This window comes from Desmodus rotundus, chromosome 2 (assembly GCF_022682495.2).
Source record: "Desmodus rotundus isolate HL8 chromosome 2, HLdesRot8A.1, whole genome shotgun sequence".
Taxonomy (NCBI): domain Eukaryota; kingdom Metazoa; phylum Chordata; class Mammalia; order Chiroptera; family Phyllostomidae; genus Desmodus; species Desmodus rotundus.
The window spans coordinates 57,997,662-58,012,983 of record NC_071388.1 but is presented as its reverse complement, the minus strand read 5'-3'; the positions used below and the strand labels follow the sequence as shown (position 1 = coordinate 58,012,983).

At 43.8% G+C, this 15,322-nt stretch overlaps 1 protein-coding gene and 1 long non-coding RNA gene across 6 annotated transcripts in view; one reads left to right on the top strand and one right to left on the bottom strand.

The window, feature by feature from the left end:
- Positions 1–13,321, bottom strand: part of LOC123479350 (uncharacterized) — a 64,424-nt gene extending 51,103 nt beyond the window's left edge. For 3 of the 5 annotated variants that reach the window (XR_006654950.2, XR_006654948.2, XR_006654951.2), the window contains exons 1-2: positions 13,183–13,316; positions 390–464 (exon numbers count right to left, since the gene is read on the bottom strand). This is a non-coding gene — a long non-coding RNA (uncharacterized lncRNA). Of the gene's footprint in view, positions 1–389; positions 465–13,182 lie in introns of all 5 variants that reach the window. The other 2 variants (XR_006654949.2, XR_008426140.1) reach the window with 2 other exon arrangements.
- Positions 12,465–15,322, top strand: part of WWTR1 (WW domain containing transcription regulator 1) — a 122,636-nt gene continuing 119,778 nt past the window's right edge. Inside the window, exons 1-2 of the mRNA XM_024556302.3 lie at positions 12,465–12,777; positions 13,197–13,630. Coding sequence (XP_024412070.2) covers positions 13,200–13,630 — 431 coding nt within the window. The 5' untranslated portion in view covers positions 12,465–12,777; positions 13,197–13,199. The remainder of the gene's footprint in view (positions 12,778–13,196; positions 13,631–15,322) is intronic.

Sequence of the window (15,322 nt, the reverse complement as noted above, 5' to 3'; positions counted from 1 at the left end):
GAAATTTTCCAGTGGGTAGAGCTTCAAGTATTAAAAGGTCATTCCCTTTGTGTGAAAGGAGAGGCAACTGCTTGAAGTGTGAATATATACACTTTTCTGTGCAGGACCCTGAAAGAGAAAGGACTAGAAGATTAGAGACAAAGAGATCAGAAGCAGAGGCATGTAGGTAGAGAAGTAGGAGTGGGCATGATTTTATATTACATACTAATGTTTACCCAAAAGTATTTACCATTGAAGAGACAGTAAATAATCAAGTAGACAAAACGGACTTGGCCAATTGCTGCTAGCCAATTTTTGCCATCAACTCCACAGAACTGGCAAAATAGTCAAATGAAAGGTGTTGGAGACAGAGTCTATGCATGGGCCCAACAGTATGGACTCACACTTACCAAAGCTGATTCAGTTCCTGCTGCTGTTAAATACCCAGCAACAACAGATACTGAGCTTGCAACATGGCAGTATTCCTAGAAGAGTCCAATCAGACAATTAGCAAGTTGGCCATAGTGGGTTCCTTCCATCCAGTTTGTCTGCAAAGAAATAGATACCTATTGTGGGGATGGGTTTACCTTTCCCACCCACAGAGCCTCCATCAGGACAACTGTCTGGAAACTTATAGAATGCCTGATCCATAGGCATAGAATCACATATAACACAGCATCCAATCAGGAGATCCACTTTGCAGCAAAGGAGGTGTAGAAATGACCATGGTATATTAAGGCCCACTGGTTGTATTATTACATGCTACAATAGCTAAACTGATAGAAAGTAGGCACAGTGGAAGCATTTGCTTGTAGACCATACTCTGCAGAGGTGAGGTGCCATCCCTTAAGGTGAAGTGTATACACAAAATCAGAGATTTTTATATAAGGTTGTGTCATATTACAGGAAGAGCACATGAGTCCAAGAATGCTTGGATCCACAAACAAAGGGGTGGAAGAAAGACTGGGGTCATTTAACACCACTTCCACTGACCCATTGGAGAACTTTGTACTTCTCATCTTTACAGCCTTGGACTGTGTAGGATTAGAGGCCCAGCATGCCAAAGGAAGTATATTCTTGCTAGGGAACATAGCAAGAGTATCATCGACCTATAGTCTATTAACGTCACTTAAGCACTTTAGACTCCTGTGTCCAGGGACCAGCAATTAAGAAAAGTCATCATCATTCTGGCCAGGGCCAATGACCCTGAGCAGCAGGAGGAGCTAAGGCTGTTACTGCATAAGGGGTGTGGGCAGGAAGAAATGTGCATAAGCAGGTGATCCACTTGGTGCCTCTGTGGATTCTCCTTCCCAATTATAACCGTGCGTGGACATACACAGCAGCTTCAACCTGAGAAGAGTATGATTCCAAGAACTTGGGCCCTTCAGAACTGAAAGTTTGAGTTGTACCACCAGGTAAACGAGCCATCAGCACCTGCATAGGTGATAGCATAGGACATGGAGGCTTTAGAGTGGACAGTGGAGGAGAGAGAAGATAAATACCAGCTATGGCCTGAAGACCAACTGCAGCAACAAGGGCTGTGGTTTGTCTAACTTCCCTCTTCTAAGTTTCCTTTCAGAAGGAGAGGCCCATGAAAATCCTGGAATAATTGCACCCTGAGTATGGGTGCAGAGATCGGTCTATGTGATTCAGTCTGGAGACTGGTGAAGGCCTTGCTGGCTTGAGGCTCACAGCTCGCTTTGACAGAGAATCTACTGTAATGAGATGGAAGGTGTTGCCTCCCTTGTGAAACTGGCTGCACTGCTCATACTGAAGACCATGCTCTCCTCAGTCTGGCAATGGTTGACCACAGCAGGGTGTTAATGCTGAGCCATTCCTGCCCATGTGGGACACTTCTGTTGGCCAAATATTGTTGGAGCTCCCCATTAGTGTGGCCAGAACTTTCTCAGAGCTCTGTTGCAGTCTGGGTCTCATCCTACGCCATCCTCCTTCCATCTTTCCTCTTTTCTCAGGTCTTGTACATTCATTGGTACATTGTAATCTGAAGGCTTCTCTGTCCTACACTTCTTCCTTTTCTCCTTTATAGGAGGAAATAAATCTTATTTCCTTCAATACATCTCTTGCTCATCTAATTCCACCTTGGCATTTGCTTTCTGGTGGATCTGAGGTGACCCACAAACCACGCTTGCTAGTTCTGTTTCAAGTAATCATCTGCTTTTCTCGAATTTTCTTTTCTTGATATATAGTTTGAACACTGAAGATTAAACTGACACATTTACTGGACAGGTATCTTTGCTGGGCAATTTACTGTAATTTAACTCTTCAGAGGAGTTACAGATGTGTAAGTATCTTCTACAACTTGTACCAGGGAAACACACAGATATACTTTGTAGAAGGGCAAGTTCACCTTCAAAGTTTTCCTGGATTACTTTTATGATTCCCACCTTTTTTCTTCCTATTGGACTCTAGTAGTAGAAACTCTGTTGTCTTCTTTAAGCTATAGAACTGTAAATTCAAGTAAAGTGACATTTCCAGAAAATAGAAATTCCTGATTCAAGTGAGGTCCTTTTTGAGTCCAGATGAATCTGTGATAATCAGAAGAAAGAGCACTCTTGTTCCCAGACTGACTACACACTGCTGCCCCAAACTGTGAATTGATGGGATTGGCACAGGAAGAAACTTGGTTGGGATTTTCCTTGTGGGATTTTATGGCTCCCAAGGAGGTTCCCTTGCAAATAAATAAGTCTGGGTAGGAAAACACCTATATGTGGGGTTCTTAATGCCTCTCCCAATAAACAAACACCCCACCAGGAGTGAAATAGAAAAAACTGACTAAAGGTAAAAACTTGGACTCTGCACAAAGGCCTTTGGTGATTTTAGGTAAAATGGGCTGGGTCTCTCCCATAGCAACAGCTTGCTTTGGAGGCTGTAAAGTTTGGCCTCCAAACTCATCTGACCAACTGCAAGTCAAAGGGAGGATTCATTAACAAGGATGAAATTCACCACCAGATTATGCCTGTCTTTTAAGAGAAACAGACTGAGACTTATTTCTTGGCAATCACTTTGTGGGATGTTCAAACACTAATGCAAAAGTTTTGAAACCTATGTGACATTCTTTGGTGAGCAAAGTGTCAGAGGGAACTTACGTGGAAGAATCGATATAGCTATGCAACGTTGTCAAAGAATTCATCAAAAGGGATCCCCTCTATTGGTGATTACTTTTGTTCTAAGAATGGGATCCATCACTTCTAACTTAAAACCATGGATTGTAATATGAAGCATTAGCTCTGGTACACCTCAATATACCCATCCCTAGAGCATTTAGAATAGATAGATCTCTCAGATGAAGGGCTTTGTCCTTTCTCATTGAAAGGTCCAAGTTGTCATACTTAATTAGATAAGGCTGTCTTTGAACAAGTACAAGAGAAATGGACAACTAAAAATCTAGAGGCCTTCTTCCTTGAAAACCATTAACCAGATTTATTTTTATAGATGCAATACTAACTAGCCAGACTGAATTATTACCATCTCTAGCATTGGGCTTTTGGCTGTGCAAACACTACGAGGAAGAGCTTTGATTGACACTTTCATGGACAACAGTTGCAGACTTTTTTTAGGAAGGCAGTGGGTAAACCTCAGGAATCTTTTCATTCCATTTTTCTTTGGCATTTTATCAAGGTATTTAAAGTCTTTTTTCAAATATGTTCAAATTATTTTCCTTTCTGCGAAACACAAAATGATGGCTGGTAGGAGGAAATATGCACAGTGAACTATAAAATTTTCTTGCCTGAAATATTTGCCCCCAAAATGGGAGATGATGAGTCAGTAGAATTACAATGTATAGCCACTAGGTTAGTGCCCATGAAGTCTTACAATCGTTTGGCTGTCAAAAGCATCATGTGATTCCTCCAAGTATTTTGTTGGTAATTCATTTCTGGAAGGCAAATGGCTGAAGACCTGTGTTTGAGCTAAGAAATACCAAGTATATGGATATGGGCAGCTTTTCCATCTCTGGGGTTCTTTGCCTGGGCCCTTCTTTCTGGGAGTTTCCTGCCCTCTCTTTGGGATCATGCTCATTGTACTTCTTTTTGACTCTGCTCTATATTCTCCTCCATCATCAAAGGTGATTGGTCCAAAGATGGATACCTGATTCAAGCTAAACTAATCAGAGACCTTTCCCTGGAAATTTAGACATGAGGGTAAAGTCCATTTCTCTTCTAAGAGGAATTACATGTAATATGTGAAATTGTGAGATATGGACGTCCATTTGCCAGAAGGGTTAAAGAGGAGAATAAGCTGGGTGGTCCATGAAGAAAAATAAAACAAATATACTGAGAGAAGCAAGGAGAGAGAGAGCAACAAGGGGTGTGTGTGTGGGGGAGAGAGAGAGATAGAGAATGTGTGAAGTGTGTATGTGTGTGTGTGTGCGTGTGTACTTCCTTGGATTCCATGCACTGTCCATAACTACTCCCTTTTGATTAAGTAAACATAACTTTTTACCTGAAGCCAAGAGGAGTCTTAATTACTTTGTATCCTACTCCTTGAGAAAGCATGATGCAAAAAATCTAAATTTGCCTTGTAATCCTGGACTTAGAAGAAACACTTTGATTTTATAGGAACTTTGCTGCTTTTGTGGAAGAAATCTGCCTGCTTTCTGCATTCTTTCCCCACGCAAGTACTCTAACAGACTCAGCTTGAGGATCAGGACAGACGAACTGAGGTTTTGGGGCTCCCAAGATTTGGGGGCTGTGTTGGAGCTCCTAGTTAGATTACTAGGCTGTGTTGCCTAGCCATCATTTGTAATATATTTTTTCTATAACAAAATGCAATCACCCTGGCCAGGTAGCTCAGTTGGTTGGAGTGTTGTCCCAATATGCCAACGTTGTGGGTTTGATCCCTGGTCAGGGCCCATACAAGAATCAACCAATGAATGCATAAATAAGTATAACAACAAATCAATGTTTCTCTCTCTCTCTAAAATCAATAAATAATTAAAATAAAAAGATTTTTAAGGTCTTAAAAAAAAACCCCTGTTCTAAGTTCCAAATGATCAACTTAAAAATAACTTTCAGAATATAATCCTTTAAAAAAATATCCCTGACTGGTGTGGTTCAGTCAGTTGGGCATTGTCTAGAAAACGGAAAGATCACTAGTTTGATTCCTGGTCAGGACACATTCCTGGGTTGTGGGCTAGGTCCCTGGTTGTGGATGTGAGTGAGGTAACTGATCAATGTTTCTCTCCCTCTCTTTTTCCCTTCTTTCTCCTCTCTCTAAAAATAAATTTAAAAAAATTTAAAACTTTTTTAAAATTAAAAAAAAACTTGTTCATATTAATTAATAGTGATGATTCACATCACAGAAAGGTTTTTAAATACATACAAATACTCCATTAATCAGGGTTTGATTGCATTTTAAGTTCCTCCAACATATTTGAGTTTTCATTTATTGAATGAGAGGGAGGAGAAAACTAAACTTCAATTAAAGTTTTAGGAATCTCTATGCATTGAATGGCCATTAGATGATAAAGCATTTGTGAAATAATACTGGAAGTCTGTGGAGGAGAAATAACTTTAAAATATCATCTCTCTTTTTTTCTTTTCTTTCCCTACTTTTCTTTCTTTCTTTCTTTGATCACAGAACAATTAAAACTCAGATTCAGTTAATAGGAGTTCTGGTAAGGCTTGTCTACCAATTCTCACAAAGTTACTGTGAGATTCATATGTGATCGTACATGGGAAATTGTTTTGTGGTCTGTAAAATATCACATAAATATTATTTACTATTACTGTGACTATTGAAATACCACTTTTAATTATTATGGCTAAGTGGAAATGTCTACAGTCATAAAATCAAATTAGGATTTATTGTGTGGCAGATACATGAGAATAAATTCACCCTCTTGTCTAATATTATCTGCAAATAGATATTTTTAAAGGAAAATTTTCTTATTTTTAAAGCATGAGTGAGTTGAACTCATGTCTATAGGGTCAGCTGTCTTGTGGAGCAGGATTTGGTTCTGAGCTCCCTCCACCCTGCCTCGGTTTGGCTGGTCCTCTTCTCCTCTCTTTGGCTCTAAACCACGAATTGACATTTCTTGACCAGGCACAAAAAGTGGCCTCACTTGAGTCTGAATAATGCCCAGACAGAGATAATAGTAGAGTTTGTGTATGCTTGGCTCCTGTCAACATGACAAATAAGACAGGGAAAGAGCAGTGGCTTGAACAGCTGGTGTAACCAGATCTGGAACTTATTTAGGTAGAGGGAGGAGCTGAATGACACTGTCAACCAATGAATGTCCTATCCAGTTGCAAACTCTTCCAAGCTCAGCTTGAAAGACCACATCTGGTCCTGCAAACAGTGGACACTCCATATATTTATATATATGTATATATATATATTTGTCGAATGTATAGGTAGTAATAAACACCTTGAGATAACACCCAAAACACTCTAAGTAGTTCTCTCAACACACCCAAAATAATATTAATGATATTATTATGGTTTAGGCTTCTGAGAGTTATCATTCAATTTCTCTATCAGGTTATACATCCATAGATTTACACAGATTACATGGGAAGAAACATTTATCTTTTTATTTTTACAGAGGTATTTTATTTTTTGGTGTTATTCTAGAATCTTATTTTTCATTCATTTTCCCCATGATTTTAAACAAAGTTCTAGTTATGGTGTTCATAGGTATTTGTTTCTGGATTTTTTCCATCAAAAACTATAAACAATATCCTCTTCACATTGGTACATTGTCTTTATAAATATTCTTTCAAAAAGCTACCAAAAACTTCACTGGCTACGTTATGCTGCCAGATATAGTTAGCCAATCTCTTGTTAATGTTTTCTCTACTAATACTCTCTAATTTTCCTCTACTATGGTTATGCTGCAGTTGGCAGCTTCACAGTATGGCTTGATGGTTAACCTCCGAGACAAATTTTATGTCGTTATACATTTTCAAAGTCTATTTTGTTTTTCTAAGAAAATATTTCTTAATTTTTTCCATTTAAAAATATTTTTCCCAGTTAAAAAAGTACTGTGAAAGTACCAAAGGATAAACAGCTTGCACACAGTACCTAAGAACAGACTAAATCTCAGAAATTTCTTTTTCCTCCGGTCCAACTGCATTGCTGAAGCAATAGATAACATTAGGCAGAAGACAGTCCATACATCATCATCAACATCATCATTAAAATTATCTTCCTTATAATCATGTGAGTCACGCATTATTAGGACCACAAAAGCAAAGTGTGACAATGAAACTGTGCACTTGGGAAGAGAGAATGCAAAAATGGGTGGCAACACCAATTTGTCTTGATTTAAATATTCGTAAATTTACTATATGCAGCACACTGCTAGACACTTAAGAATGTGGTAAATTATGAATGCATGTGTCCTGTTTGATTTGTCAAGAAACTGGTCAACTCTTATCCTCCCATTGAAATAGTGATTGATCTTATTCAACAGTTTTCTGGACACTTTGTTATTCAAACTCTTATCTATTCAAGATCCGTGTCTGTTTTGCTCCTCTTCAGTTGCTAATGGTGACCCTACTCTGGGAATTTTCTCCATACTGGTTCAACAAGTCCAGGCAGGTTCTGCCCAAGGACTCCTGGGCCAGAGTCCTCTAACAACTTACCCACCCCACCAGTGTCTGACCATTCACCTTAGCTGCAATCATTCAGACCAAGTCTGCGATTCAAAGGGGTAGGTAGGGCTGAGAATAGCAGCTTGCGGCTTTCCTTAGGCAGAAATGGCAGACGACAAAGTTGGGACAACACCCACTGGGCTAGGTGACCACATATACTGGATACTCATGTGAGGAGAACACTTTGTTAAACACAGGAAAAACAACAAACAAACAAACAAACAAAACCAAAAAATCCTCCTAGAATTGTTCTTAAAAGCTTGCAATCTCGTTCAGCAGTTGAGTCCATACACAACAAAATTGTTTTGAATGGTGGGGAAATACCTTACAAATTGTAATGAGCACACCCATGGGTGCTGAAAGAGGCACAGGCGAAGTCATATAAGGATCATTCTGCCCTTAACAAGGAGTCAAGGCCTCCAGAAGAGCAATTCCACAAAGAAATGTAAGATTTTTGTAGCCCCACACCTATTTCCAATCCAGGGGAGGAGGCAAGGGATACCGAGGTAAGTGTTATGTATAATTATGTGTCAAGGAAGTGAAAAAGACAAGAACAACTTGAATTTAGGGAAAAGGAGAGGTTAATGAGGCTGACAATGGAGTATGGAGGGCAGTTACAAGCAGTGTTCACACAAAGACAGCGGTGTAGTGAAGGCACAGGCCAATATGCTTGGGGCAGAGCCTGCTGAGTGGATGAGGGACACAGCTGTGTAAGAATCAAGGTCGGAAAGTTAGGGGATGGCAGTTTGTTGGGAGACTTTGGGTGTTAGATTGATAGCTTTGACCTTTATTTTTGTGGGCAGTTGCTAAAAGCCTGTGAGCCAGGAGATGATATCATGAAATCAGCAAGCTAGGAACGAGAGAGAGTGGAGGCAGAGAAACCAGTTAGGAGGCCACTGCACGAGATAAGGTCCTGTTGTGGGAGGGGGGAAAGCAGGGATGGGTTTGAGGGATGCCAGAAGAATGACAGAACCTGCCACTGGTTGGATGAGGAGGGACGGCTGACTCAGGGAAGCTTTCAGTAGGAAGTGTGTTGAGGGGAAAATTTGGAAGTAGGCATGAACTTCCAGTGGAAAGTCTTTGCAAGTGGAGAGAAAGATTTACATATTGGCAGGAGTGTTCTCCCAATTGATTATCTTATAAAAACTGTGGAGTTTCTCTATGAGATAGGCAGTAGATATCACAGTGATTTAAAATGACAATACAAGTGAGCTACTTCTGGCTCACACGAGATGGGAGAGGAGAAAAAGCAATCTCATCTAGGATTACAAACCCTAGGCTGAATCCCAGCTGTTTTAATTTTTTTTTCTCACAAATTCATTGTATGTACTTGGACAAAATACTTTAAAACTCATAGGGCTAGTTTCCATATCTGTAAAATGAGGATATATAATATATTATCTACCCTATATTTTGCTGTGTAAAAGGACACACACGTTTTTGGCCCAAACTTTCAGGGAAAAAATCTTTCATTTTAGTTTTTTAATTCAACTTAAGAAGTTCAACAAAATCGATTATCGTGTTCCAGGGTATTATTTTGCATACAGGTATCATTATTGCTTTCTAGATTTACACTTTTAACTCATACGCATAAATAAAAGAATTAAAGACATTTATATAGATAAGGAGTTAGTATTACCCATGTATAATGCACATCCTTATTTCCCCTCAAAAATTTGGCCAAAAAAGTGCGCATTATGCACGGCAAAATACGGTATTCCTTGGGGTCTCTGTGAGACTTCAATCACAGCCATTATTTATTGAGTGCTTAAGTATTTGACAAAATTTGTGTTGAAAACTTTATTTTCATTTTCTTATTTAATCCTTAGAATTCCCATTTTGTATTTTAAAAAGTTCCAAAATTTGGTGGCTTAACACAGTATCCATTTTATTTGGTCCCAGTTCTACAATCTGGGCTCGGCTCAGCTCTATGGTTCTTTTACAGGTCTTCGTGGTGTCACTGATGTGTTTGTAGTCAGCTGGTGGGCTGGCTGAGTGCTGGGTCACACCATGCTCAGATTCTGGGTGGCTGGACTTCTCCCTCTCTCCACAGATCTCAGGGCCTCTCTCTCTCTCTCTCTCCACGTGCTTCCTCCAGCAGCTCAATTGGACTTCTTACCTAGAGTGGCTTAAGTCTCTCAAAAGTCCAAAGGCAGAAACTTCCGCACTTCAGGGGTTAGGGTAGGGAACTAGCACGGCTTCATTTTCCTGGTTAAGGCAAGTCAATAGCCCCATCCAGATTAAAGTGGAAGGGACTCCAGGAGGGTGTAACTAACAGGAGGGTAGTCCATTGAAGGGCAGCAATGTCACAGATTAGAATATTTGTACATGAAAAATCTGTGACTTAAGTTACTTGCCCAGTGTAGAGAATAGAGCTGGGCACTTCAAAGCTTGTGTTCTAAATCATGGGTCCACAAGTGAAATTTGTACAGGCATACCTCCTTTTTATTGTGCTTCGTTTTATTGCACTTAGCAAAGGCTATGTGTTTTTTAAAATATTGAAGGCAAAACCCTCCACCAACAAAAAGATTACACTTGCTTTATTACGGTGGTCTGGAACCGAATCTGCAATATCTCTGAGTCATGCCTGTCTAGTGTTTAGATCTAGAATCCTGTGAGGTGGGTAGTGTTATTGTCCCTAATTTTCAAAGAAGAAAACCCAGGAATAAAGAGTTTAGGTATTTTGCTGTAGAGATTGTACATGTATCTGCTACACAACGCTGCTTCATATGGGCATAAATAACATAAGTGTTATTTAACCTGAAGTTATTGTTTGAAAGAAGGACTCCAGCAAACCTTTTTACCTATCCATTATCACGTCTTGTACACTGTTTGGGACCATCTTACAGGCTCTGAGTTATTCTGCTGTTCAGTTTCCGTTTCAGTATCTGATCCTCTGTCCTTCAATATCTGTTTCTTGGAGCTTATTAAGGAATAAAGACAATATCCTTGCCCACCCAATCCCAACCCTGATACTCACGACAGGGTTAGCTTCACGGCTCGCTCAGCATTTTCTTTTCATCTAGTGGCCAGGTACTACTTACAAAGCAGGGCCTTCCTTCTTGGGTGAGGACCTTCCTGGAGTAGGGCTAGCCTCGGGTTTCCATCATGTAATCATCAGGTCAGCCTTGCGGCTTCTGAATAACCACAGGGTCCCAGTCACTTCCTCTAGTTGTATAGCTAATTTCCCCATTGCAGAAACTGTGGTGGTTTCTGAAGACAGCTTTTGCAAAGATGCCACTTCCTATGGACTCACTTTTGGTGGCCTCCCCTTTCCTATGTGGATCCTGTGGGTAGAGTACTTGCTGCATGGTGAGATCCCGTCTCCTGAAAGGAGCCACACTCTGCTTATCTTTGAAGGTGTTCCACGTGGCCATTTTTCTCTAAGGCAACCTTGATCTGTACCACTCTATGGAAAGTCTGGAATCAGAGTACACCCACAAGGACAGATAATGGGGGAAGGTGGTTCACTTTGGTGGGCTCTGCTCTATTTGGGGCAATGATGGGCAGCAGTCATTGAGGAGTGGCCCCAAACACTCCTACCTTTTCCAAGGCAAAACTATAGGGTCGTCTTGTATTTCCTGTAGACTTGTCTTCTTCAAGGTAACTCCAGATTATAATTTTGACTTTATTTCACCCTTATAAAAATGTTGAGGCATAATTACTTGCACTTAATACAATTCTATTTTATTTAGCAAACAGGTATGAACAGCTGGGTGTGGCTCAAAACACTTTACATATATTGTGTTTTTTGACGTACTTCATAAACTTCTATATAAATCAGATGGGGTGGGGTGGGGGTTTTTGAAGCGTGTCTTACCTAGTAGCCACTTTCCCTGTCCCCCAATGGAGAGGGGACAGGAGAGAAGGAACTGAGCTACTCCGGAGGGTAAGGCCGCCTACTACTAACAGCAGCTGTCTTGCCAGGCTAGATCTAGGGGCAGGGGGTCTCCACCCCTCGCTCAGATTCAGTCCGTGGGAGGTGAGTGGCTTTTCCCGGGTCACTGGCGCACCCTCTTTACTCCCAGCCACCTGCTTGGGTTCCATCCCAGTTCCAGGCTCTCTGGAGGGCGTCAGGGACATTCCAATCCTCCCACTCCCCGCGCGGATGTGGCGGGGGAGGGGTCCACTATTGCTCTCTCTTTCCAGCACCCAGCTTTGTCTAAATTTCTTCTCAATCCCTGGTGACCTGATTTACCCCGCGGAGGAAACTAAGGATTGATGAATGATTCGAAGGTTGTTTGTTTACAACGCACCCCTTGGTGAAGCAGCATCTCTAACCACAAAGGCACTTTCTGGGCACCGTCTGCGCTCGAGCAGACAATTGAAAGCCAAACAACCAGATGCCTCCTCGCCAGACCAAATATGGTCACAAGAGCTTAAGCAGCCTCCCTTGGAAAGGCTGGCCTTGGTGTCTCCCCTTGCAGGGGCGCACCCAGGCCCGCCCTCGGGCAGAACCGTGGATCAGTGTGGAGCTCCCCACGCTCCCGGCCTTGGCACCCAGTTCGAAGGGAGGGCGCGGCACCCAGGACCGGCCCTTCCTCGGTCGGGGCCCCTCACCCGCGTGCCCTGGCCGCCTCCGGCCTTGGTTTCGGTCCACAAATCCTTGATTAAACAGGCTCGGGTCACTTTCCCTTTGATCCCGCCCCAAGTCCGTGGTAAACTCAAAGGAATGCAGATCCAGGGCTCCGCGGGAGAGGTCCGCACGACCTGGAGGAATGGGTGGGGGACACCCTTCTCCTCTTAGCCTGCAAAGTACCCATCACACCCAAGGTTTTCTGGAGCCGGGGTGGGGGAAGAGGAGAAGGAGGAGGAAGGGGAGGGACGAGCGGGGGCAGGCAGGCTCAGGGCTTGGAGGTCATGCATAATTCAACAGCTCAACGTTCGGCCCGCCTCTTTCCTGGGAGTGGGAGTTTGCTCCAAACTTTGTTTATGGGACAGTCTAGGAGCCGAGGCGGCCGCGCTGTCTGCTTCTTCTTCGTGTCCTCCTTCGAGAGTCCGAACGCCTGAGGCCAGTTTTGGGGATGTGAGAGCCGAAGCCCCTCGACTGTCAGGCACCAAGGCGGGTCGGGATTTGCCAGCTGGGCTCCGGCTCCAGTCCTGCAAGCTCGGGACGCACCCGAGCAACCCAGGCCCGACAGCGGCCGCCGCACGCCCAGACTCGGCTTCACTGCGCGCCCAGGTAGTGCCCGCTGGAGCGCGCCCGCGCACCACTCACTCCAGGGCGCCGGGGTCGAGATGTGGAGTTGGCTTGGGTTGGGGCTTTTTTTTTGCGGGGGGTGGGGGTGGCGCGGGGCCTGCCTGCCCTGGAGAGTTGCGACCTGTTCTTTGTCATCAACAGTTCAGCAACGTCCCGAGTGCAGTTACCTACACCCGCCCCCCCGCCCCGGCTTTTCCTGCTCCTCTCAGTAACTTCTTTGCTCCAAGAAAGTTGCATAATTCTGGAGGACCAGAGGGACCCCTCCCCCATCCGGCTAGTCTTACGTCTGCGAGTCTGGGATCCCGAGGCGGACACCTATCTGTCTCTTTTCTCTCTATTTTCTCCCCGCACCCCATCCTCTGACTTTAAATAAAAGGCTGATCTGACCTTTTTCCTTGCAGAAGATGAATCCGGCCTCGGCGCCCCCTCCGCTCCCGCCTCCTGGGCAGCAAGTGATCCACGTCACGCAGGACCTAGACACAGACCTCGAAGCCCTCTTCAACTCGGTCATGAACCCCAAGCCCAGTTCGTGGCGGAAGAAGATCCTGCCAGAATCGTTCTTCAAGGAGCCTGACTCCGGCTCGCACTCGCGCCAGTCGAGCACCGACTCCTCCGGCGGCCACCCGGGGCCCCGGCTGGCCGGTGGCGCCCAGCACGTTCGCTCGCACTCGTCGCCCGCGTCCCTGCAGCTGGGCACGGGCGCGGGCGCTGCGGGCAGCCCCGCGCAGCAGCACGCGCACCTTCGCCAGCAGTCCTACGATGTGACCGACGAGCTGCCTCTGCCGCCGGGCTGGGAGATGACCTTCACGGCCACTGGCCAGAGGTACTTCCTCAAGTAAGTCAGCCTGGAGCTGGGGGGGGAGGGGAGGGGGGCATGCAGAGTCACGATGCTCAGGGCACACTTGCTTGCTCGCGCTCGCCTGTGTGTGTATGTGTATGTGTGTGATGGTGTGTCCTTCCAGGTATCTTTCCCAAAGATCTGGCAAACTGGAGTTAAGGAATGGGTCCTGGGTATTGGAATGTTAAGGTACCGACCAGAAGCAGAGTGGTGACGTTCTTCCAGGACGTCGCAAATAATTCAGGACTTAGAAACTCTAGAGGTAGAAGAAATAAAAGTAGTTTTTTTAGGGGAGGGGGGAGCAATCCTCATGAGACACATAGGTGACTTTGTCCTGAAATCTGGAGTATTGACACAGACGCCTGGGCACAAACCCTTGCCCCCTTCCCCGCCCATTCTAAGTCAGGTACCTGAGACCCGGGTCCACTGGGATGTGACACAGATGAATGTGAGAAAGGTTCTGAGGCTTGGGGGGCAGAGGAACCCTTGGTAGTGCAGGTGGTCTTCAGTCTGTCTGTTATGGGGAAAAGCAAGCTGGAAAAGTGAACACTGCTTGGTAGGCCTCACCACTCCCAGCTTGGTGATGTAATGACCACACAGCACGGTGAGGTAATTAACAACTGCGTGGTGAAGTGGTTGTGGGCTGGACAAATGAATTGTGTGGAAATTGGGTCAGGAGTTTTATTATGTCATTAGTCTTACTTGGTAACTTAAAATACCATCGAATCAGGAGCCTGCGTTGTCAATCTTCTTTCCTTCACGTTGTTCCAGCTTTCTGATGTAACGAATTTTACATTAAGTTCATGTTAGACTGTACAGGAAAACATATTCACAGATATAAAGAAGATTGTTTCAATTTTGGTACCTTAAGATAATTATATTCCAGAGGAGAAGCCAAGCTGGAACTTGAAATGTAACCAGGGAGGTCATGGAGGGTCAGGCTACCCATGGCCTAGAAGGAAGTTGTGCCAGCTGGACCTCTTGGTTCAGGATTGCTTTCCCTGGCTGGCCATTCACAGCCACTGAGGGAAACTCCTCTTCCAAGAACTTGCCTTTAGAGTTTATTTATTAAAAGCCCATGTTTCTCTGATGGAGCAGTGTAAGTTTGAATGTTATGTTAAGACATCGTGTGATATTTAAAAAATATAATCCTTTTTAAAAAAGATTTTATTTATTTATTTTTAGAGAGAGGGGAAGGAGACAGAGAGAGAGAGAGAGAGAGAGAGAGAACCATCCATAGGTTGCCTCTGGCACATCCCCAACTGGGGACCTGGCCCACCACCCAGGCATGTGCCTTGGTTGGCAATTGAACCTGCAGTCTTCCGGTTTTCAAGCCGGTGCTCAATCCACTGAGAATACCAGCCAAGGCTCAATCCTTTCTTTGGTATTAATGTTTGCTATCCAAGGCCCCTGATAATTCATACACAGTAGTGGATGAGTTTTATTTTAGCCAACTCTTTGACTCGTACTTGTGACCAATTATTCCTTCCCTGTCCCAAAGCTGTAGACATCTTGTACAAGGAGGGGTTTTTTTATTTGTTTCTGGGTTGGTACAGTGCTGAGCAGCACTTGTTCTGAAACAGACCTGATGGCTATTTTATTCCACCACTGGTGTTCTTCCTGTTATCGAGTGGCAGTGTGGACATGTACTCAGTTCTTTGATTTTTAATGGCTGGTGAAATTCAAGTA